Below are 18,865 nucleotides of genomic sequence, written 5' to 3' on the forward strand. Positions count from 1 at the left end.
ACTATGCTGCCTCGGAAACCCAAGGAGGGGTCGCTATGAGTCGGGGCCGACTCGACGGCACATAACAACAACAATATAACCTTACTTCCAAGGACTACATTGGTACAAGCAATCAAACAGATCTGCAGCTACCACAAATGGGATGGGATGGGATGAGACAGGATGATTTAACCAAATGAGATAAAACTAAAACTGGGTGCGCTCCCCAGTATATCCCTTAGTATCCTTCCTGAGGTCAAAACCACTATTCTAAAGGCGGAAAAGCAGGGAACTTAAATACTAGAATTTAGGAAAAACACGGCCATCTATGTTTCACTCAAGGAGTTCTGATGGTGTAGTGCCTAAGAAATTTGACTGCTCACCAGAAGGTTGGCAGTTCAAACCCATCAGCCAGTCTGTGGAAGGAAGACTGGACAACCTACTTCCGTAAAGATTTACCGCCCTGATAAAAAGAGGTCGCTATGAGTTGGAATCGACCGGATGAGTTTTTGATTTTTTATGTTTCACGGAAGTGTCTACATCAGCTATCTAATGGCACTTTAAACACATTAATGACAGTGAAGTCCTGGGCCAATGCAATGTGGCTTATGAGCAAACAATCTGAGCTCCTTATACTAGCTCATTCATTCTACAAAGAAAGTCTACGCCCTTAAGAGCACATGTAATGAATGACCTTGCGCTTTCTCACTAGAGGGATTACTACTTCCTCTAGAAAAGTGACTGATCGATTCCTTCAAAGGAAGAGACTCCAACAATTAAGAACGTTATGCTTTTGAATTCGTCAAAAACACATCCAAAACCTGAAAGTGAATGTGGCCACACTCCAATTCCCCGGGCCTAGTCCCTCTATCCACAAATTCTGCAGCCCAGCCAGCCCTTTCTCCGCAGAGCCAGGGTAGTCAAGACAGTGGAGTGGCTACCTAAAAGGGCAGAATTCCAAAGTCCCTGGAGAGATGGGGGGGGCGAGAGAGAGTTAAGGATATTCTGGTCGATAGGCTCCGACTCTCCGGGTACCCCCCAACCCATCCCGCAGAGATCGCTGCTCTACTTACGCCGCGCGCAGCTCTGCCCATAGGTCGCCATGGCGAGGCCGCGGGAAGGGGTGATCTGCGAGAGGAACAAGAAGTGGGGTGGGTCAGCTGGGGCTAGAGGCGGGTCAAAGGGTCAGAAGGGGTCTCAGACAACAGGATAAAGGGCCGCGGGGCAGCGCGGCCATCTTAGGGAGCCAGGGCCGACCCCGAGTCCAGCTCAGGCCTCTTGCTTGGCCGCAGTGGCCTAAGCCCCCAGGTTGCCATGAAGAGAGCGCTTTGGTACCTGGTGGTCTCCTGAGTGGTGCTGCTGAGCCGCTCCGCTCGCAGCTACGGCCGCTCGACTCGCTCAAAGCCCGGGTGCAGCTACCGGGGCTGGAGGGCGAAGTGAAGGAGACACCGTTCCGCCCGCCGCAACCCTGTCCTACTCCTGCCAGGACCCCGCAGCTACCCCCCGGGGCTGTCTACTGCGCCTGTCTCCGCCGTCTCCCCTCCCCGCCGCCCACCCCAATCTGGTCCTCAGCAGCCGCGTGGACCGAGGGTACTCCCGCCCCCAGAGTGGGCTGCTTCCGTTCGTCGGCGGGGGCCGAGAAGGCAGAAGCTACCGGGTCTCGGGTCAGGCACGGACGAGGGCAGCCCCAGCTGCGAGGGGGCGGGGAACGGCGGAAGTCGCGCGGCGGGGACCGCGCAACGGGGTGGGGGGGGCGCTGAGGCCCCGGGAACGTTCGCCACGGGCGCAGCCTGGGAACTTGGGGTGTGGCATTGCATCCTCAGGGGTCACGTACATCTCCTTAACTCTCTCCCGCGCGATAGTGGTACCGGTACCTAACAAAACATTCCTCCTATAGGGCCCCAGGAAGGAATCAGTGAACGTTACCCACGTCTACCCTGAGGAAGTACAGCGTGCACTTCTGAAAGACCGCCTTTCTTTCCAGAACCAGGGAGCAACGATTGAGGCACAGGAGCGCTACTTCCAATCCCTTGCTCTTTCCCTTCCTTAGTCCGCTTCCCACTCCGGTGTAATCCCAGTACGGAGCTGGACTCTGCGCTTTAGCTGCCCCTCCCTGAACAAACAAGCATGTCTCAAGGTGCTTCGGCTTTGGGTTCCTCTTTTGCCCTCTCCTTCCTACATAGAAATGGGACTGCTTCACACAAGTACAGAAACGTGTCTGTGTTGGAGACACAAGCCTGTTCAAGGCCCAGCTTCTTTTGGATGAGACCAAAAACCAAAACCAAACCTTCTTGCCAGTGGAGTCAGCTCATGACGATCCTGTGTGTCCATAGTGTTCATGGCACTAACCTTGTTGTTGTTGTTGTTGTGTGCCGTCGAGTCAAACCCAACTCATAGCGACCCCTCCTTGGGTTTCCGATGCAGTATCACTACAGAAGTAGGATTGCCCAACCTTCCTTCCGAGGAGTGGCTGGTGGGTTTGAACCGCCAGCGGTCTGGTTAGCAAGCAAGTGCCTTAGCCACTATGCTACCAGAGCTCCCATATTGCAGGGATTGCGCCCCCCTACCCCCGCCGCCGCCAAGTGGGTTCCACCCGCCAACTTTTAGCGTAGTAGTCAAGCACAAACCGTTTGTGCAACTCAGGGACCTTCTGGATGAGACAGGCCTGAAGAAATAAGGAATCATACTGACCCGGCTTTAGGATATTATACTCAACTTCCCAGGACACCCAGGAAGAGTGGGAGAACCAAGGAACAAGCAAAAGTGAGCAAGCTCATGAGACAGAGACAGAAAGGGGGTCAATTTGGACTCTAGAATCAATTGACTATCTCATAATTTAGCTCCTCTGTATCTCAGTTTCTTCCTTAATAAAAAAATGTGTAAATGAGATATGGGGCCTTCCATTATTGTGATGGTTATGTTTGTATGGGGAGCTCTGGTAGCATAATGGCTAAGACACTTGCCTGCTAACCAGACGGCTGGCGGTTCAAACCCACCAGCCACTCCTCGGAAGGAAGGTTGGGCAATCCTACTTCCGTAGTGATACTGCCTCGGAAACCCAAGGAGGGGTCGCTATGAGTCGGGGCTGACTTGACGGCACATAACAACATGTTTGTATGTCAACTTGGCTAGGCCTGGTTGAGTGGCTGAGCAGCTGGATGTAGTATTCCCCATGATGAGACTGGTAATCAACTCCATGGTAGAATCTACTATGAGCAGCTGAGTAGCTGCCTTTGGGTATGTGGTCTGCTTCCTGTATATAAGGAGAAACTTTGAGAATGGTCTCTAGCCTATGACACGCTTGGACCCTGCATGAAGCCGTGTCGTTGCTCAGCAAGCTGCTATGCTCTACCAACCTTGGGACTTATAATGGACTTAATGGCCTGCTGTGTGGTTTAGTTAAACTTCGGGACTGTGCCTTTTTATTTGTCAACCTTGGGCTTGGCAGCCTCAGCAGCCAGCAGCTGTCTGAGTGAAGAAAAGTCTCTAGCTCCAGTGGGCCAGGAGCTGGAGGCAGAGCTGAAGCCCAAGGCTGAGGGGCTTTCACCCAGCCCCTACAGCCTGGCACTTGAACTTGGACTTAAAGCCTCCAAATTGTAAGAATAAACTCCTGTTTGTTAAGGCCATCCCATTTATGGTATATTCTTGTCAGAGTGGCACTAGGTAACCACAACAATAATAGTCCTTCAGCCACAGACCATGAGTAAAACCTAATTTTTCCATTTCCTCTGAGTCTCAAAGCTACCTCTGCTCAAACACTGCCAAAGTTCCCCTCCTAAACCAGGAAAAGAATACTAGGTGGGCTTCCATTTAAAAAAAAAAAAAAAAAAAAAAAGCCCAGATTAAAGCTGCAGCCTGATGGATTTCCCTCCTCTGAGCAAGCCCAGCCATCAGTCTTGCCTGGTCATGGTTGAGCTCGTTCACATTGTAAAGGGATAGAAGGGAAGAGTCTTTGCTCCTAAAAGATCAGAAATAAGCAATGATTCATTCCTTCATTCAAGCTTGGACAGGTCTATCTACAATCAGCCTGGCTTCCCTGGGAGCTAGCCTGCTCTAGCTCTTTGACCTTATCATGAGGCTAATGGTAGAGACTGAGGCATCCTGTCCCAACTGCACCCCAGCATACCACCTACCGGGGGTGGGGGGGTATCTTGCTAAATTATTCACCTCCATTACCTGCTGCATTATTCACCTCCATTACCTGCTGCAGGACTTACTCACCTAATTATCTATTTAAAAAAAAAAACTCCCTGACATTGAGTCTAACTCATAGCAACCCCTATTGGGTTTCCAAGGCTGTAAATCTTTACAGAAGTGGACTGTCTCATCTTTCTTCCATGGAGCAGCTGGTAGGTTCAAAACACCTACCTTTCGATTAACAGCCAAATGCCTTAACCACTACACCACCATAGCGCCTGTGAATTATCTATAATGATTTTTAACCCTCAAACTACAGCCTAAGTCTATACCTTCTGCAAATCCAAGAAATCCACACAATATCTAATAACCAGAAGAAGAAGATCTGCAGCGAAACAGGGAACCGTGACAATTTATTCCAAAGTCAAATTCAATAAATATGAGTGCTTACTTCCAAGGCCCTATATATCAAAGGCCGTTAACCAGATGGACTGACGCAGTGGCTGCAACTGTAGGCTCAAACAGCAATGATCATGAGGATGACGCAGGATGGAGCAGTGTTTTGTTCTGTAGTACATGTTGTACATATATGTTGTCTCTATGACTGGGAAATGACTTGCCAGAACCTAACAACAACATATATCAAAGCAGTATCAGTGCAGCCACCACTTATACAGTAACTACCTTGTGTCACCCACAGGGGAAGCAAAGTCCAACGAGAGACAGTTCCTACTCACAAAGCATTTATAGTCAAGTGTATGTAGGAGTGTCAAGAACTACGAAGGTTCTGAGATCCTACTTGTAACTTAACCTACCACAGTTCATAGGGGCTGGCAAAAGACATTAGGCTTGGGAGTCAGAGATGAACTATATTACTTATGGTACAGCAGGCAGCAAGTGTCGTGTCAGCTCTATTATCAGTTCTCCTTGCCCACAGAAGTGATACCAAATGGCCCAGATAGATGCTGTACACATGAGTTTGCATCACAGCTGAGGAATGGAAACTAGCAAACCTCCCAACCAGCAGAGGGAGACTGCTCAGTAAACAAAATCTGCCATTTGTCCCAGAGGGAGACACTACCTCTATTTTCCAAGTCAGCTTGCTTTGCAAATATCCTTGGAAAGATAGCCTGAGGTAAAATCGTCATAAGATGTGTCAAAATGCCATGGAGAATTCTCTCCCAACAAACGATGGGAGATAGAGAAGTTTAGAAGCTGCAAGTACAATGATAAATTGTAAGCCCAGAGAATGGTGAGCACAGTCAGAAAAGATGCACTAAATTTTGGCTTATCAAAACTAAAAAGCTAGAATGTAATCAATGTCACTGAACAGTTTACAAATTGTTGAATGGGAACATAAACTGCTGTGTGAAACTTCACCAAAAACACAATATTATTATTATTTTTTAACAAAAATTGAACTAAAAAGCTGACAAAGTAGTAGATAGAAAGGCAAGATTCTAGAAAGACATGCAAAGCCATAGAGGGGTTTAAAGCAGCAAGAATTGTTTGAGAATCACAAATTATTAAGTACAGCTATAATAACCTGTGGAAAAAGTTAAGAGATTAGACTAAGGAAGTTGCCTGGAGCCCAATTCTGAGAGTCCTGAAAGCAGCAAGTGGGGAGTCTAAGGTGGCTGGGAGTGACATTTCTGATTTGAACAACTGGGAAGAAAATAGTTCCATTTACTATGGAAGGTTTACAGACAAAGGGGCAGGTTTGAGGGGAAAGGGAATGATCCAAATTTTAAAAAGTTGAGTATAGGGAGCCAGAGGCCACATCTAAATGCAATTGATCAGTATATAGTTATGAAGCCTATGCAGAAGGTGTGGTTAAAAGGCATTTGCATGAAAATTTTAGTTTAACTATGACTAACCATGGGTGTAATTAAGGTCAGTGAGAGATGGTATCTTATCTAGTGCTGCTATAACAGAAATACTACAAGTGGTTGGCTTTAACAAACAGAAATTTATTTTCTTACAGTTTTGGAGGCTATATAAGTCTGAATTCAGAGCGCTGGCTCTAGGGGAAGGTCTTTTTCTCCTTTTAACATTTGTGGGACTGGCATTCCTTGGAGATCTCCATATGTCTTGGCATTAATCTTCCCTTGGGTTTACAAGGTTCTCAGCACAGAGTCCCTGGTCCAAAGGACATGTTCCACTCCCAGCTCCTCTTTCTTGGTAGTAGTAAAGTCCCACTCCTCTCTGCTTACTTCTCTTTCTGGCTCTGGTGGTGCTATGGTTAAATCATTGGGCTGCTAACCAAAAGGTGAATGGTTCAAATGCACCAGCCACTCCATGGAAGAAAGATGAGGCAGTCTGCTTCTGTAAATATTTATAGCCTTGGAAACCTTACAAGGCAGTTCTATTATGTCCTATAGAGTCACTATGAGTCAGAGTCTACTTGATGGCAATGGGATTAGTTTAGTTTTAAGATAAAAGGTGTGACTGAAGCATGGGTGTGATTTGAGTAAGGGTATGAGTAAGGGTGGGAATTGTGTTAAGAGTGTGACTTGAGTCATGCCCTCTTGTAAGGTTGTGACTCAAGACATACCCCACACTGATCCCACCTCATTAACATACAGAGGTTAAGATTTATAGCACATTACAAAATGGCAGATAATTAATTACATCAGATCACAAAATGGTGGACAACTACACAATATTGGGTATCATTACCTAGACAAGTTGACCCATATTTGGGGGGGACATAATTCAGTCCATGACAGAATAGGGAAAAAGACAGTAGAAGCTTAAGGACAAAGCCATGGGAGACTTGGTGCTTCAAGGGCAAGCAGCAGAGGAGAAGCTAGCGAAGAAAACTGAGAAAGACTTAAGATGCTAAAAGGAAACTCAGGAGGGAACACTTTCAAGTCAAAGGAGGAGTGTACTGGATGGAGGACAGAGTGCTCAACAGTGTCACATATTGACAAGTCAAATGAGGTAAAGATAGAGTATTAATTATTACTATTTAAGAAATTACTTCAAGACGTAATGGCTTAAAACAGGAAATATTTGTATCTGACTGTTTCTATAGGGTCAGAAATTAGGAAATGGTTTAGTTGGCTCAGGACCTCTTATGAGGCTGCAGTCAAAATGTTGGCTGGTACTGTATGTACCCTGTAGGTTGACTGCAGATGAAGGGTCCACTTCAAAGATGGCTCCCTCATGTGGCTGTTGGTTAAGAGGCCTCAGTAAGCCTCTCCATAGAGCTCCTTGAGTATCTTCTGTCATGGGAGCTGGCTTCCCCAAGAGCAGGCGATCCAAGAGAGAAAGAGTTCTAAAGAGACTGTCTTGGATGATCTAGCCCCAGAAATTACACACTGTCATTTCTGCCTTATTCTATTTGTTAGAAGTGAGTTACTAAGATGAGATCACATGCTAGGAAAGGGCAATTAGGCTCCACCTTTTAAAACAAGTATAAATTGTAGATATAGTCTCAAGAGACATCTAAGTCAACTGGTGTAACATAGTCCATAAGGACAGTGGTCTATATCCTCTTCTTGTTCTCCAGTGCTGTCATAACAGAAATGCCAAAAGTGGATGACTTTAACAAAGAGACATTTATTTTCTTAAATTTTAGGAAGCTAGAAGTCTGAATTCATAGTGCCAGCTCTATGGGAAGACTTTCTTTCTATGGATTATGAGTGGAGGCACCTTGACTTTGGGCTTCAGCTCTGCCTTCCAGGCCCACTGCAGCAAGCTGGAGGTTTGTGGTGTAGTAAATTACTTAGTGTGGCTTTTCTACCCATAAGTCTTTGTAAACTCTGAGGTGGAATTTGCCATGAGCAACCGAGGAGCTCCTGATTGCTAAAGTATCCACCTGGGGTATTTCTGTTGCGTGGTGGCACAAAGCAATGTTCTGGGAAGTTTGCTCTCTTTCAGGTGCTTAGAATTCTGGTGTTATGATTGGTTAGTTTGGTCACTCTGCCGGGCTCAAAAGGAGGCCTCCTAGAGGCAGAAGTCTCTCTGACTGCTGGCTGAGAAAGACATGCTGCTGAGAGAAACACGCTCCCGAGAGAAATGCGCTCCTGAGAGACACATGCTCCTGAAAGACACGCGCTTCTGGGAAAGAGATGCAAGAGACATGCATTGCTGAGAGAGACACCGAGGGACATGCACTGCTGGGAGAGAGACTGTGAGAGACTGTTGGCTGAGAGAGATTGAGCATTTTTCCTGAACGTGAATTGTAGCCTGGTGCTCCCCTAATAAACCCCATAATCTGTGAGTTGTGTGTGGCCACTGCAGTGAATTATCGAACCCAGCAGAAAGGTGGTGAGTGCTGCAGGAGGAATGGTTGTTGTCAGAGTTGGTGAAAGGGCTGGAGGGAGGCAGCATGTCTGGCCTCGCAGGAATAGGCCTTATGCAGGATCCTTTCCATATATACTAGAAGGAGTCCACACCATGAAGACAACTCCCCTTCAACTTATTAACTGCTCACAGATTCCACTATGGAAGTGATTATACCACATCTGTTTCTGTTACCTCTGTGCCGCTCTAACAGGAATATACCACAAATGGGATGCTTGAACAAACAGGAGTTTATTTTCTTATTGTTTGAAGGCTTTAAGTCCAAGTTCAAAGTGGCAGGCTCTAGGGGCTGGGTGAAAGCCCCTCAACCTTGGGCTTTAGCCCTTCTTCCTGCTCCTGATCCACTGAAGCTAGAGGCTTTTCTTCACTCAGAAGAAAGCTGCTGGCTGCTGAGACTGACAAGCCCAAGGTTGACAAGTAAAAAGGCACAGTCCTCATGTTACCAAACTATACAGCAGGGCATTAATTCAAGTCCGTTGAAAGTCTCAACGTCAGCAGAGCATGGCAGGCTGCTGAACAATGACATGGCTACATGGAGCGTGCCAGCATGCCATAAGCTAGAGACCATTCCCCAAGGCTTCTCCTTATGTACAAGAAGCAGACCACATCCCTAAGGCAGCTACTCAGCTGCTTGTGGTGGATCCCACCATGGAGTCGATTACCAGTCTCATCATGGGGAATACTACATCCAGCTGCCCAGTCACTCAACCAGGCCCAGCCAAGTTGGCACACAAACTTAACTACCACAACATCCAATCTCATCATGGGGAATAAGTATATCACAGCCACCAAGCCACTCAAAATCACAACCCAGCCAAGCTGACACACAACCTTAACTATCTCAACCCTACATCATAAATAGTGAGACTAGAATCTTAAAAGCTTGTGAGAGGCCATCTAAGATACAACTATTGATCTCTTTCAATCTGGAGCAAAGAAGAGTGAAGAAAATCAGACTTAAGGAAATAATTAGTCCAAAGGACAAATGGACCACACAAACCACAACCTCCACTTGCCTGAGATCATAAGAACTAGATGGTGTCCAGCTACCAACCACTCAGATTGGGATCATAATAGAAGATCTTGGACAGAGTGGGAGAAAAATATAGAACAAAATTCAAAAAAAGACCAGACTTATTGGTCTGATAGAGACTGGCAGGACCCATATGACTATAACCCTTCAAACCTGAACCCTCAACTGGAGAAAGCACCTTACAGCCAAACAATAGGCCTGTAAAGTGAACAATAATAATAAAGTGAACAATAACACCCCTGAGAGATGTGCTTTTCAGAACAATCAACCATACAAGACCAAAAGGAAAGCATTTGCCCAAAACCAAAGTTCAGAATGCAGGAAGGGTCGAGAAAGATGGCTGAATGGAAACAAGAAGCCCAAGGAGAAGTGGGAAGACTGCTGTTACATCGAGGGGATTGCAACTAATGTCACAAAACAAAAATGTGTATAAATTGTTGAATGGGAAACTAATTTGCTCTGTAAACTTTCACCTAAACCACAAAAAAAGTGTTCAAAAAAAAAAAATTTGTGGAAATATTTTAAATCACAACAGACCACCTTTTGGTCACAGTATTTACATTCTTTCTTCATGTAAAATAGATTCACCCTATCTCACCAAAAACCCACTGCTATTGAGTCAATTCCAACCCATAGTGACCCTAAAGGACAGAGTAGAACTGTAACATAGGGTTTCTAAGACTGTAGCCTTCAGCCTTTTTAGTATCAGCATAAGTTCCCTGATGTAGTTCCTTAAGTACAGCTTCTCAAGTATAGTCCCTCTAGATCTGAAGACCTGTAAACTAGACACATTATCTGCCCCACACACATCTAACACACAATGGTGAAACAGGCACAGGATAACCACTAAGAACACCCCTGCTCAAAAAGAGGGTTAAACGAGAGGCACACAAGTCCATTGCAGTTCTGAAATCTAGCCAGTCAAACTTTTGAGGTCCTTTATTAGGACTCAGTTCATGCTAGAATGAGTTCCCTTGGGGAGAGCCAGACCTACACACATGCTCCTTCTCCTCCTTCCCCTGGCTTTGTCTCACATGGTGAATGGTCTCATGTGCACACAACCGTAATAGCTCACACATCCATGATCCATCCCCCCTCACATACACACACCCTTTGGCCACTTCATGGGCTTAGAGGTTTATTACTGACAGTACAACTCATCCTTAAGAGGAAGAACCATGGAAACGGGCTTAGAGCTATTTCAACAAGGAAGGAAGATTGAGCAATCTACTTCTGTAGAGATACCACCTTGGAAACCCAAGGAGGGGTCCCTATGAGTTGGATCTAGATTCAACGGCAGTGAGTTTTTTTTTTTTTTTTGGAGTATCCAGAACTAGGTTTAGATAGGGAAGGTATGGCATGGGCTCTGAGTTGACATGTTCCATTGGCCCTGCAAACGCCTCAACCTGTAGAAATGGTTACTGTCAGAGAAAGGTCAGAAAGGGGCCCTTCAAAGGATGGGGTCCAGATTGGGGGTTCTTTTTGCCTAGGTCTAAGGGCAATACTAAGGAGCTCTGATGGCATAGCGCCTAAGGCATTTGACAAGGCATTTGACTGCTAACCAGAAGGCTGATGGTTCAGACCCACGAGTCACTCCACGGAAGGAAGACTGAGTAATCTACTTCTGTAAAAATTTACTGCCTTCGAAACCCAAAAGGGATCACTATGAGTTGGAATTGAATCGATGGCAGAGTTTTTTTTTTTTTTTTTTTTTAAGGGCAACACTAGAATCAGGGATTGAAACAAAGTGGTTGTGATAAGAGAAGGAGGGAGGGATAGAATGGGAAAGGAAAAAGAAAGTAGGGAGAGGATTGTAATCATAATATTGTATGAGTCCATTTATTTAAAATACCCAGAATGGTTAAAAAAAAAAAAAAAGATTTTGCAGGGGAGCATTCTGGGTAGGGACTAGCCATGGGATCATGAAGTGGAATAAAGGATACTAGAGTTGAGGAGGTTAAAACTACAAGTAAGGCTAGGATGTTGAAGGGGTGTTGGTAGAGATACTAAAGTCGCCAGTATGTAAGAGGTAGAGAGGACAACTCTTGAGTCAGGTGCCAAAGTCCTCAAGGGAATATGGAAGATCACCCAGGAAACTGTCATAAAGGATGAAAAGTAGAGAATGGCAGAGCTGATGGCATGACCCTCAAAGAAGAGGATCTCATAGGAGAGCAGAGGAGTGAAGAAAGTGGCCACTCTTCCTATTTCCAGGTCCTTTCCTAGGGTATTGGAGGGATTGGATGGATGAGCAGTTTTCCTGTGAGGGAGATACTATAGATGAGAAGCCTGCGACTAGAGAGGTTAAATAACTGGCCTGGGATACATGGCTAGTTCTGTAACTGGTGGAGACAGAATTAAAACCCAGCTCTGTTTGACTCCAGAGCACATTTTCTTCACCACCACTCACACAGGCTTCCCAATGTCAAAGCCTCACCTATTGAGAGTGACTAGTAAATATTTATGAAAGACTGAAAGGGCCTACTGTTAGGATTATCTCCATCATGGCTGGTATCTATTAACAGAGATAGTTGCCAACTGATAGGACAGGAGTCTTCAAAAATCACTTTCTCCTTTTAAAACTGTGGTGAGGACATAAGTTTCCACAATAAAGGTAAATGGGGGGGGGGGGCCTTCTCCATAGATATGTCATTGGGTCACTGCTGAGAATGTCTCATGACTTACATTCCATGACTGTCTGTATCAGCTGTGTGGCTGCCCCTGTGTCTCTGGGGCTGGTGTGGAAGGCAATGGAAGGAGGGTAAGGGAGAGTTCTGAGGCCTGGGAAAGTTACAAGGGTAGGTTGGCTGGCAGCCTGGACACTTAGTGCAGAGGGAAGCTGATGAGGAAGCCAGAGGAACAACAGGCCATTGTTTCTGGTCGTGGGAGGTTGTCCAATTTGATACTGGGTGACCCACCATCCTTCCTATCAATTTGAGTTCTCCTAGAGATTTGGTTGGAAGTAAAGCAACTGGATTGCAAATGGTTCACATCCTATATCTGGAGACTACAGGAAATCCGAGGATTGGTTATAGCTGTAAGAATGGATAAGCAATCGACTTTGAGGGCCATCCTCTCACTTCAATTCCCATTACAAACTATTGCCAGATTGACAACCCTGAGTATGCAACTTCCTATTTTAGAACTCCTCCATAAAGCAATCAACATATCAAGTTAAATAAAGGTTAAAGTCCTCCACAATATAGCCCAAACCTAGCTTTCTAGTGCCTAAGGCATTTGATTGCTAACCAGAAGGCTGGCGGTTCAAACCCACCAGCCACTCTTGGGAAGAAAGGTTGGACAATCTACTTCCATAGTGATACCACCTCAGAAACCCAAGGAGGGGTCGCAATAAGTCGGATCCGACTTGACGGCAATGAGGTTTTTTTTTTTTTTTTTTAATTCCACAGGAATATTAATGGACTTTATATACATGGAAAGAGTTCTGTGATCAAATAAATTTGGGAACTATTGGATTAAACCAAGATTAATTTCTTTGAGTAGAATTTCTGAGTCTTTAAAACATTATTATATGTCTCTGAAAGAGGAATGCAATATAATCCCATTTTTTTCAAGGAATATCTTGAGAGACTAGTGTTCCATAGAAAATATGCCAATATGGCCACCCCTGAGATTTTACCAATTCTCCTAGGCCTATCATGGCAGCCCAAGAAAGTACTGCTCAGGATCTCCAGCTAGGAAGAGCAGAGACTGCTCTAGTCCCAGCCCCTCTGGATCTACTACTGAAGCCTCACTTCCCATGGGCTGTTCCCAGTCAATGACCAAGCATGCAGGTCCATCCCCACAAAACACAGGACTCTTTTAACAGAAGACTTTGGCTTGAAGATGACCCTTTGCCCTGGTTGAAACTTTCTTAAAACTCCACTTCCTTACCTGTTACAATCTGAAGCTTCTCCTGCTATTTCTTGTCCTTCACAGGCATTTCCTTCAATAAATCTCTTGCACACCTAATCTCATCTTGATATTTCCTTCTCAGAAGAATTAAACTAGCACACCTATCTCAAACGTGTTTATAAAGCCTTTCCAGATCCAGCTCCTCCTTGGAGCCCCACTTCACTTTTATGGACCTGCAAAGAAAGGCTTCCCATTGCAACAGGGAAGCTCATGGACTCTGGAAGACAGAGAGACCTACATTAAAATCCCAATTCTGACACTTACTAACCTTATGAAAGTCCCTTAACAAGCTGTAAAATGGGAAGAGGAGTGATGCCACTATATTGCAAGGCTTTGGGAAGGATTAAATGAAATTTTACATTTAAAACACTGAGCATATAGCAGGAGCTCAATAAATGGAGCAATTATGATTATTTATAGTCCAACTTGTGGGTTTTTTTTTTAAATCAATACTTACATCTGTTAGATTATAAACTCTTGAGGATGGGCAATGTGATCTTCATCTTGCTTAACTCCCCTGAAGGGTCTAAGTGTGTAGGCTTTACTCATAGTGGGCTAACAAATAGCTGTTGAGTAAATAAAATGGTCATTAGCAGAAGGAAAGGGGCATCTCAGCAAGAGACAGAGCTCATCAGGAGAAGTAGCCAATGGTTCAGTGAATGCAAATATATAAAATATATAATGTATGTGTGTGTATGTATATATATGTGTGTGTGTGTATATATATATATACACACACACACAGAGATATATATTATATATAGATTTTATACATATATATATATATATACACACACACATACACATATAAATATATGAGAACCAAGATTTCAGAAATAATTGCCTAGAAGAAGGCAAAGAATAAAAATGGTGTGCTCCCATCAAAGGATAGAACTTTTTAAGCTCTATAGATACAACCTAGAGGAGCTATTTTAACAGAAAAACTCTTATGCCCAAACTCATGGTATAAAGGAAAAAATGGCAGAAAACTAAAGGAAGGAAATCACAAAGGGTGGTGAGAGATAATGTTTCAATGAAGGGACACAATTATAATATCCAAAACCAGGTCTTGCCTACTTAGTAGTACTACCTTCTTGTTCAGTTCAGGATATCAGTCCCCCTTGGTTTTAGTTTTTACATGGAGTCTGACTTGGTAGGGGAAGCCACAACACACAGGTGGTAGGTCCCAAATTAAGCTGTTCTGGTCTTTGCAGGACGCAGCTACTGAAATTACTAGGTACTCTGTCTATATGCCCAGTTGGGGCTCAGCTTTTGGGGAAGCTCAGAAAGGGACATCACCCTGTCCCAGGATCCCAACACTGCTCTCAAAGGAGAAACCATTTTCCCTAACACCCACCCCTGGGGCAGGAAGCCCATCTGCTTCCAGCTCTTTCCAAAGTCTAATTAGTTCCTTGAAACTCCAGCTCCATGAAATTTTAGCCAAGTGTAGAAAAGACACGGCTGGAAGAAATGCCTAAGGCCTTCTGGGGGGCACAGCCCAGCACTAATAGGCAAGTGTATTCATGAATATAGTAAGGTCTCCTCCGCCAGGTTACCCTCTTCTGCTCTAACAGGATGGTCCTGCACGACCAGTCTGTATTTTTCATTTAAGGCCTTTAATGCCAAGTTACAGGAAAGCTCTGTATGTGTATACATGTGTATTGAAGTGGGCGTGCTTTTTTTTTTTTTTTCCCAAGAGGACAATAAGGCTGAAAGGGTGCCTGTTAAGAATGTGGGCTGCTGCCACAACTCCCCTCCAAGCTCATGACGTTCAAATCTAGAAGCAAAGTATACCAGATATCATCTCTTCTAAAACAACAGAAATTTCTCCAAATTTTCAGCAATTTTATAAGACAAGCTACAAAGACACACCATTTGAATGAATCATTCTGTTCTCTGCAGTGCCAAGAACTGCATGTATAGTTAATTCAGATTAACTAGACCCAGCTGACAAGAGTTGGTTTGACTAAATCATAAAGTATATTAAATGAAATTCAGTTTTATTACCTTCAGGAATCTAGTGGAACAATGCTAATAAATTGTTCCTCAGTATAGATCTTTAGGGAACTCTGCTTTAATGAACAGATGAGAATATTTTCTAATTCAGCCTACCAATTGTTTACATGGAAAGGGTTACTTGTCAAGTGCTTAAGGTTACTTGAAACGCTTGCTCTTCTTTTTATTACAGTATTATAGTTTAACAAACCCTGTTTATAAATGGTATAAAATACACTATCCAAATTGTCACACATTTTAAATTAGTGGGAGCTCTGGTAGCCTAGTGCCTAAAGCATTTGACTGCTAACCAGAAGACTGACAGTTCAAACCCACCAGCCACTACCTGGGAAGGAAGGTTGGGCAATATACTTCCTTAGGGACTGCCTCGGAAACCCAAGGAAGGGTCACTGTGACTTGGAGCCGATATGATGCCAGTGAGTTTGGGTTTTTTGTTTTTTTTTTTGGTCTAAATTAGTATCACTCATGCTCACTCACTCACTGCCCTCCAGTCGATTCTGACTCATAGTGACTCCTATTGGATTTCTGAGGCTACAAATCTTTACAGAAGTAGATTGCCCCAACTTCCTTTCTCAGAGTGGCTGGTAGGTTTGAACCACTGACCTTCTTGTTAGCAGCCAAAAGCCTTATTCACTATGCCACTAGAGCTCCTTTCTAAACTGTTGTTATTGTTGTTGTTATGTGCCAACAAGTCGGACCCAACTCATAGGGACCCCTCCTTGGGTTTCCGAGGCAGTATCACTATGGAAGTAGATTGCTCCATCTTCCTTCTGAGGAGTGGCTGGTGGGTTTGAACCGCCAGCCTTCTGGTTAGCAGTCAAGTGCCTTAGGCACTTCGCTACCAGAGCTCCTCCTTTCTAAACTAGTATACTCTTAATGCATCAGTTGTACTCTTCTAGCATGAAAATCAAGAGTTACTATATTATTCAGCACTTAAAAGGAATATTCCAGCCTTTGCATGGGCTATTCTTCCACCCAAAGAGCTCTGGTGGCACAATAGTTAAGAGCTCAGCTGTTAACCCAAAGGTCAGTGGTTCAAACCCACAAGCTGTCCTGCAGGGGATAAAACCCGGTAATCTACTCCTGTAAAGATTTCAGCCTTGGAAACCCTATGGGCAGTTCTACTGTGTTCTCTAGGAATCAGAATCAACTTGAGGGCACACCACAACATTCTTCCAGCTGGGGTTGGGGGGGATCCTGGTTCTTTCAGATTTTGTGTCACACATTCCTTCCTCCATCCCTCCCTTCTACAAATGTTTATTAAGCAATTACTATGTGTCAGACAAGGAGCTCTGGAGGTGTAGTGCCTAAGGCATTGGACTGCAAAACAGGAGGTTAGCGGTTCAAACCCACCAGCCACTCCACAGAAGGAGACTGGACAATCTACTTCGGTGAAGATTTACTGCCTTGATATGAGTTAAACATTTACCTCAAGTAGATACACGCCTTAGGGAGAACAATCATGCGAGAAAGAAGGGCTGCTTATGCACAGGGGACAGCTCAGGGGGCAGGGGTGTATGGAGGGATGGACACTAGGAAGAGATAACTATAAGGAGGAAGTGGGAGGGGAGCAGTTGCACTGTGGTAAACTGTGGTCAATGACATGAGACAAAGTATATGTGAACTGCTGTATGGAAAGTGAATTTGCTCTGTAAATCTTCACCCAAATCACACACACACAAAAAGATTTACTGCCTTGGAAACCCAAAGGGGGTCACTATGAATTGGAATCAACTCGATGGCAGTGAGCGTTTTTTTTTTTTTTTTTTTTTTATAGTACCTTCTGGAAACCCTGCCCTTCACAATCTAAGCATCTAAAGGGTCTAACATTTCAAGGAAAATGTTATATGAAAACCACTTTTGTGTGTTTATATATATCTTCCCTGCATTTTCTTCTTTTTTTTTTTTTTTTTTTTATGTCTCAGACACTATCATAGTGGGAACCGATTAATAATCAACAATCCTACAGTCTAGAAAGGAAGGCAAATATCAATAAGAATTTCAAAATGCTGTACATGCCAGGATAGCTGTATGAACAGAGGACAGTGGGATTACAAAGGAGTCAGTTCACAAGAGCACCAGGAAAGCCTCAGCATTAAATAAGTGATTCTTAAAAGTGGAGATGTGTTCATCTGGCAGACAAGGAGGGGAAGAATAGCCCATGGAAGACATATACTTAGGCATGATACAGCATGTCATGTTCAGCAAATTGCAAATAGCATGGCATGAATGGAACTTACAATGGATGGAATGTTTGGAGAGGTGGGAGTAGGAAAAGAGGTGTACTGAGTTGAATAGAGTTCCCCTAAAATGTACTTCTTTCCTAAGCCTCAGTATATAATTTCATTTGGAAATAGAGTCATTGCAGATGTAATTTGTTAAGAGGAGGTCATACTGAGTAGGTTAGGCCCTTGGTCCAATACGACTGGTGTCTTTATAAGTAGAGGAGAAAAGAGATAGAGACATGCAGGGAGAACACCATATGAGGCAGAGAATGGAAAAAGTCTATAAGCCAAGGATTGCCAGTAAACTGGAAGCTAAGGGAAAGGCAGATTCTCCTTAAAAGTCTTTGGAAGAAGCATGGCCCTGTCAACACCTTCATTTTGGACTCTAGCCTCCAGACTGTGAGAAAATAAATTTCTGTTGTTTTAAGCCATCCACTTTATGGTATGTCGTTATGGTAATGGTAGGAAACTAATAACAGATTGTGGTCCTGGGAACTGAGGTTCTGCTATTACAAATGTCTCAAAATGTGGCAGGGGCTTTGAACTGAGTAATGGGTAAAGCCTGGAAGAATTCTGAAGTGCATGACAGGAAAAGCCTAGATTGCCTTGAAGAAATATAAAATATAAATATTAAAATGCTTCTCTTGAAGTCTCACATAAAAATGAGGAACATGTTATTAGACACTGGAGGTAAGGTGATCCCCGTTACAAAGTCGCAGAGAACTTGGCTGAATTATGTCTACTGTTGGAGGGAAAGCGGAACTTCTAAGTCATGAACTTGATATTTAGCTGAGACTTCCAATGAAGTATGAAAGGTGTAGCCTGGTTTCTCCTTGCTGCTTATAGTAAATATGAGAAGAAAGAGAAATTATAGGCTAAGCAAAAAAGGAATCAGCACTTGATTCGGAAATTCTCAGCTTATCTAAATAGCATACAAAGGAGACAGTGTCTAGAGTGTATATGGACAACCTTTTGGTGAAGAGATTAGATGTGTGACTCATGGGTCCAATCAACAATCTCAGTAACTTTCATTACCAGTTTGAACTGAAAGGAACAGGATGAAGGAAGGATATCAGACTTCTGGGACTGTCTATTAGCAGGAAAGAGGTTCAAAGAGCTACTCAGAGAGTTTCAGCAAGATGGCGGACTGGGCAGAAAGACTGCACAGACCTTCTTCAACAAAGAAAAGGGAAACTAATTAACACAGACACAGAAGATAATCCTGGACCCCTGAGCCTTGAAGGGAAGGATA

At 44.1% G+C, this 18,865-nt stretch overlaps 1 protein-coding gene across 1 annotated transcript in view; it reads right to left on the reverse strand.

Annotated features, from left to right (window-relative positions):
• VDAC2 (voltage dependent anion channel 2) overlaps window positions 1–1,083 on the reverse strand; it is a 17,707-nt gene extending 16,624 nt beyond the window's left edge. Inside the window, exon 1 of the mRNA XM_007940584.2 lies at window positions 1,053–1,083. Within this exon, the coding sequence (XP_007938775.1) occupies window positions 1,053–1,083 (31 nt within the window). The remainder of the gene's footprint in view (window positions 1–1,052) is intronic.
• Between the last annotated feature and the right edge of the window lie 17,782 nt (window positions 1,084–18,865).

Source organism: Orycteropus afer, unplaced genomic scaffold (genome assembly GCF_000298275.1).
Source record: "Orycteropus afer afer isolate SDZICR_OR568_19922 unplaced genomic scaffold, OryAfe1.0 scaffold00070, whole genome shotgun sequence".
Lineage (NCBI taxonomy): Eukaryota > Metazoa > Chordata > Mammalia > Tubulidentata > Orycteropodidae > Orycteropus > Orycteropus afer.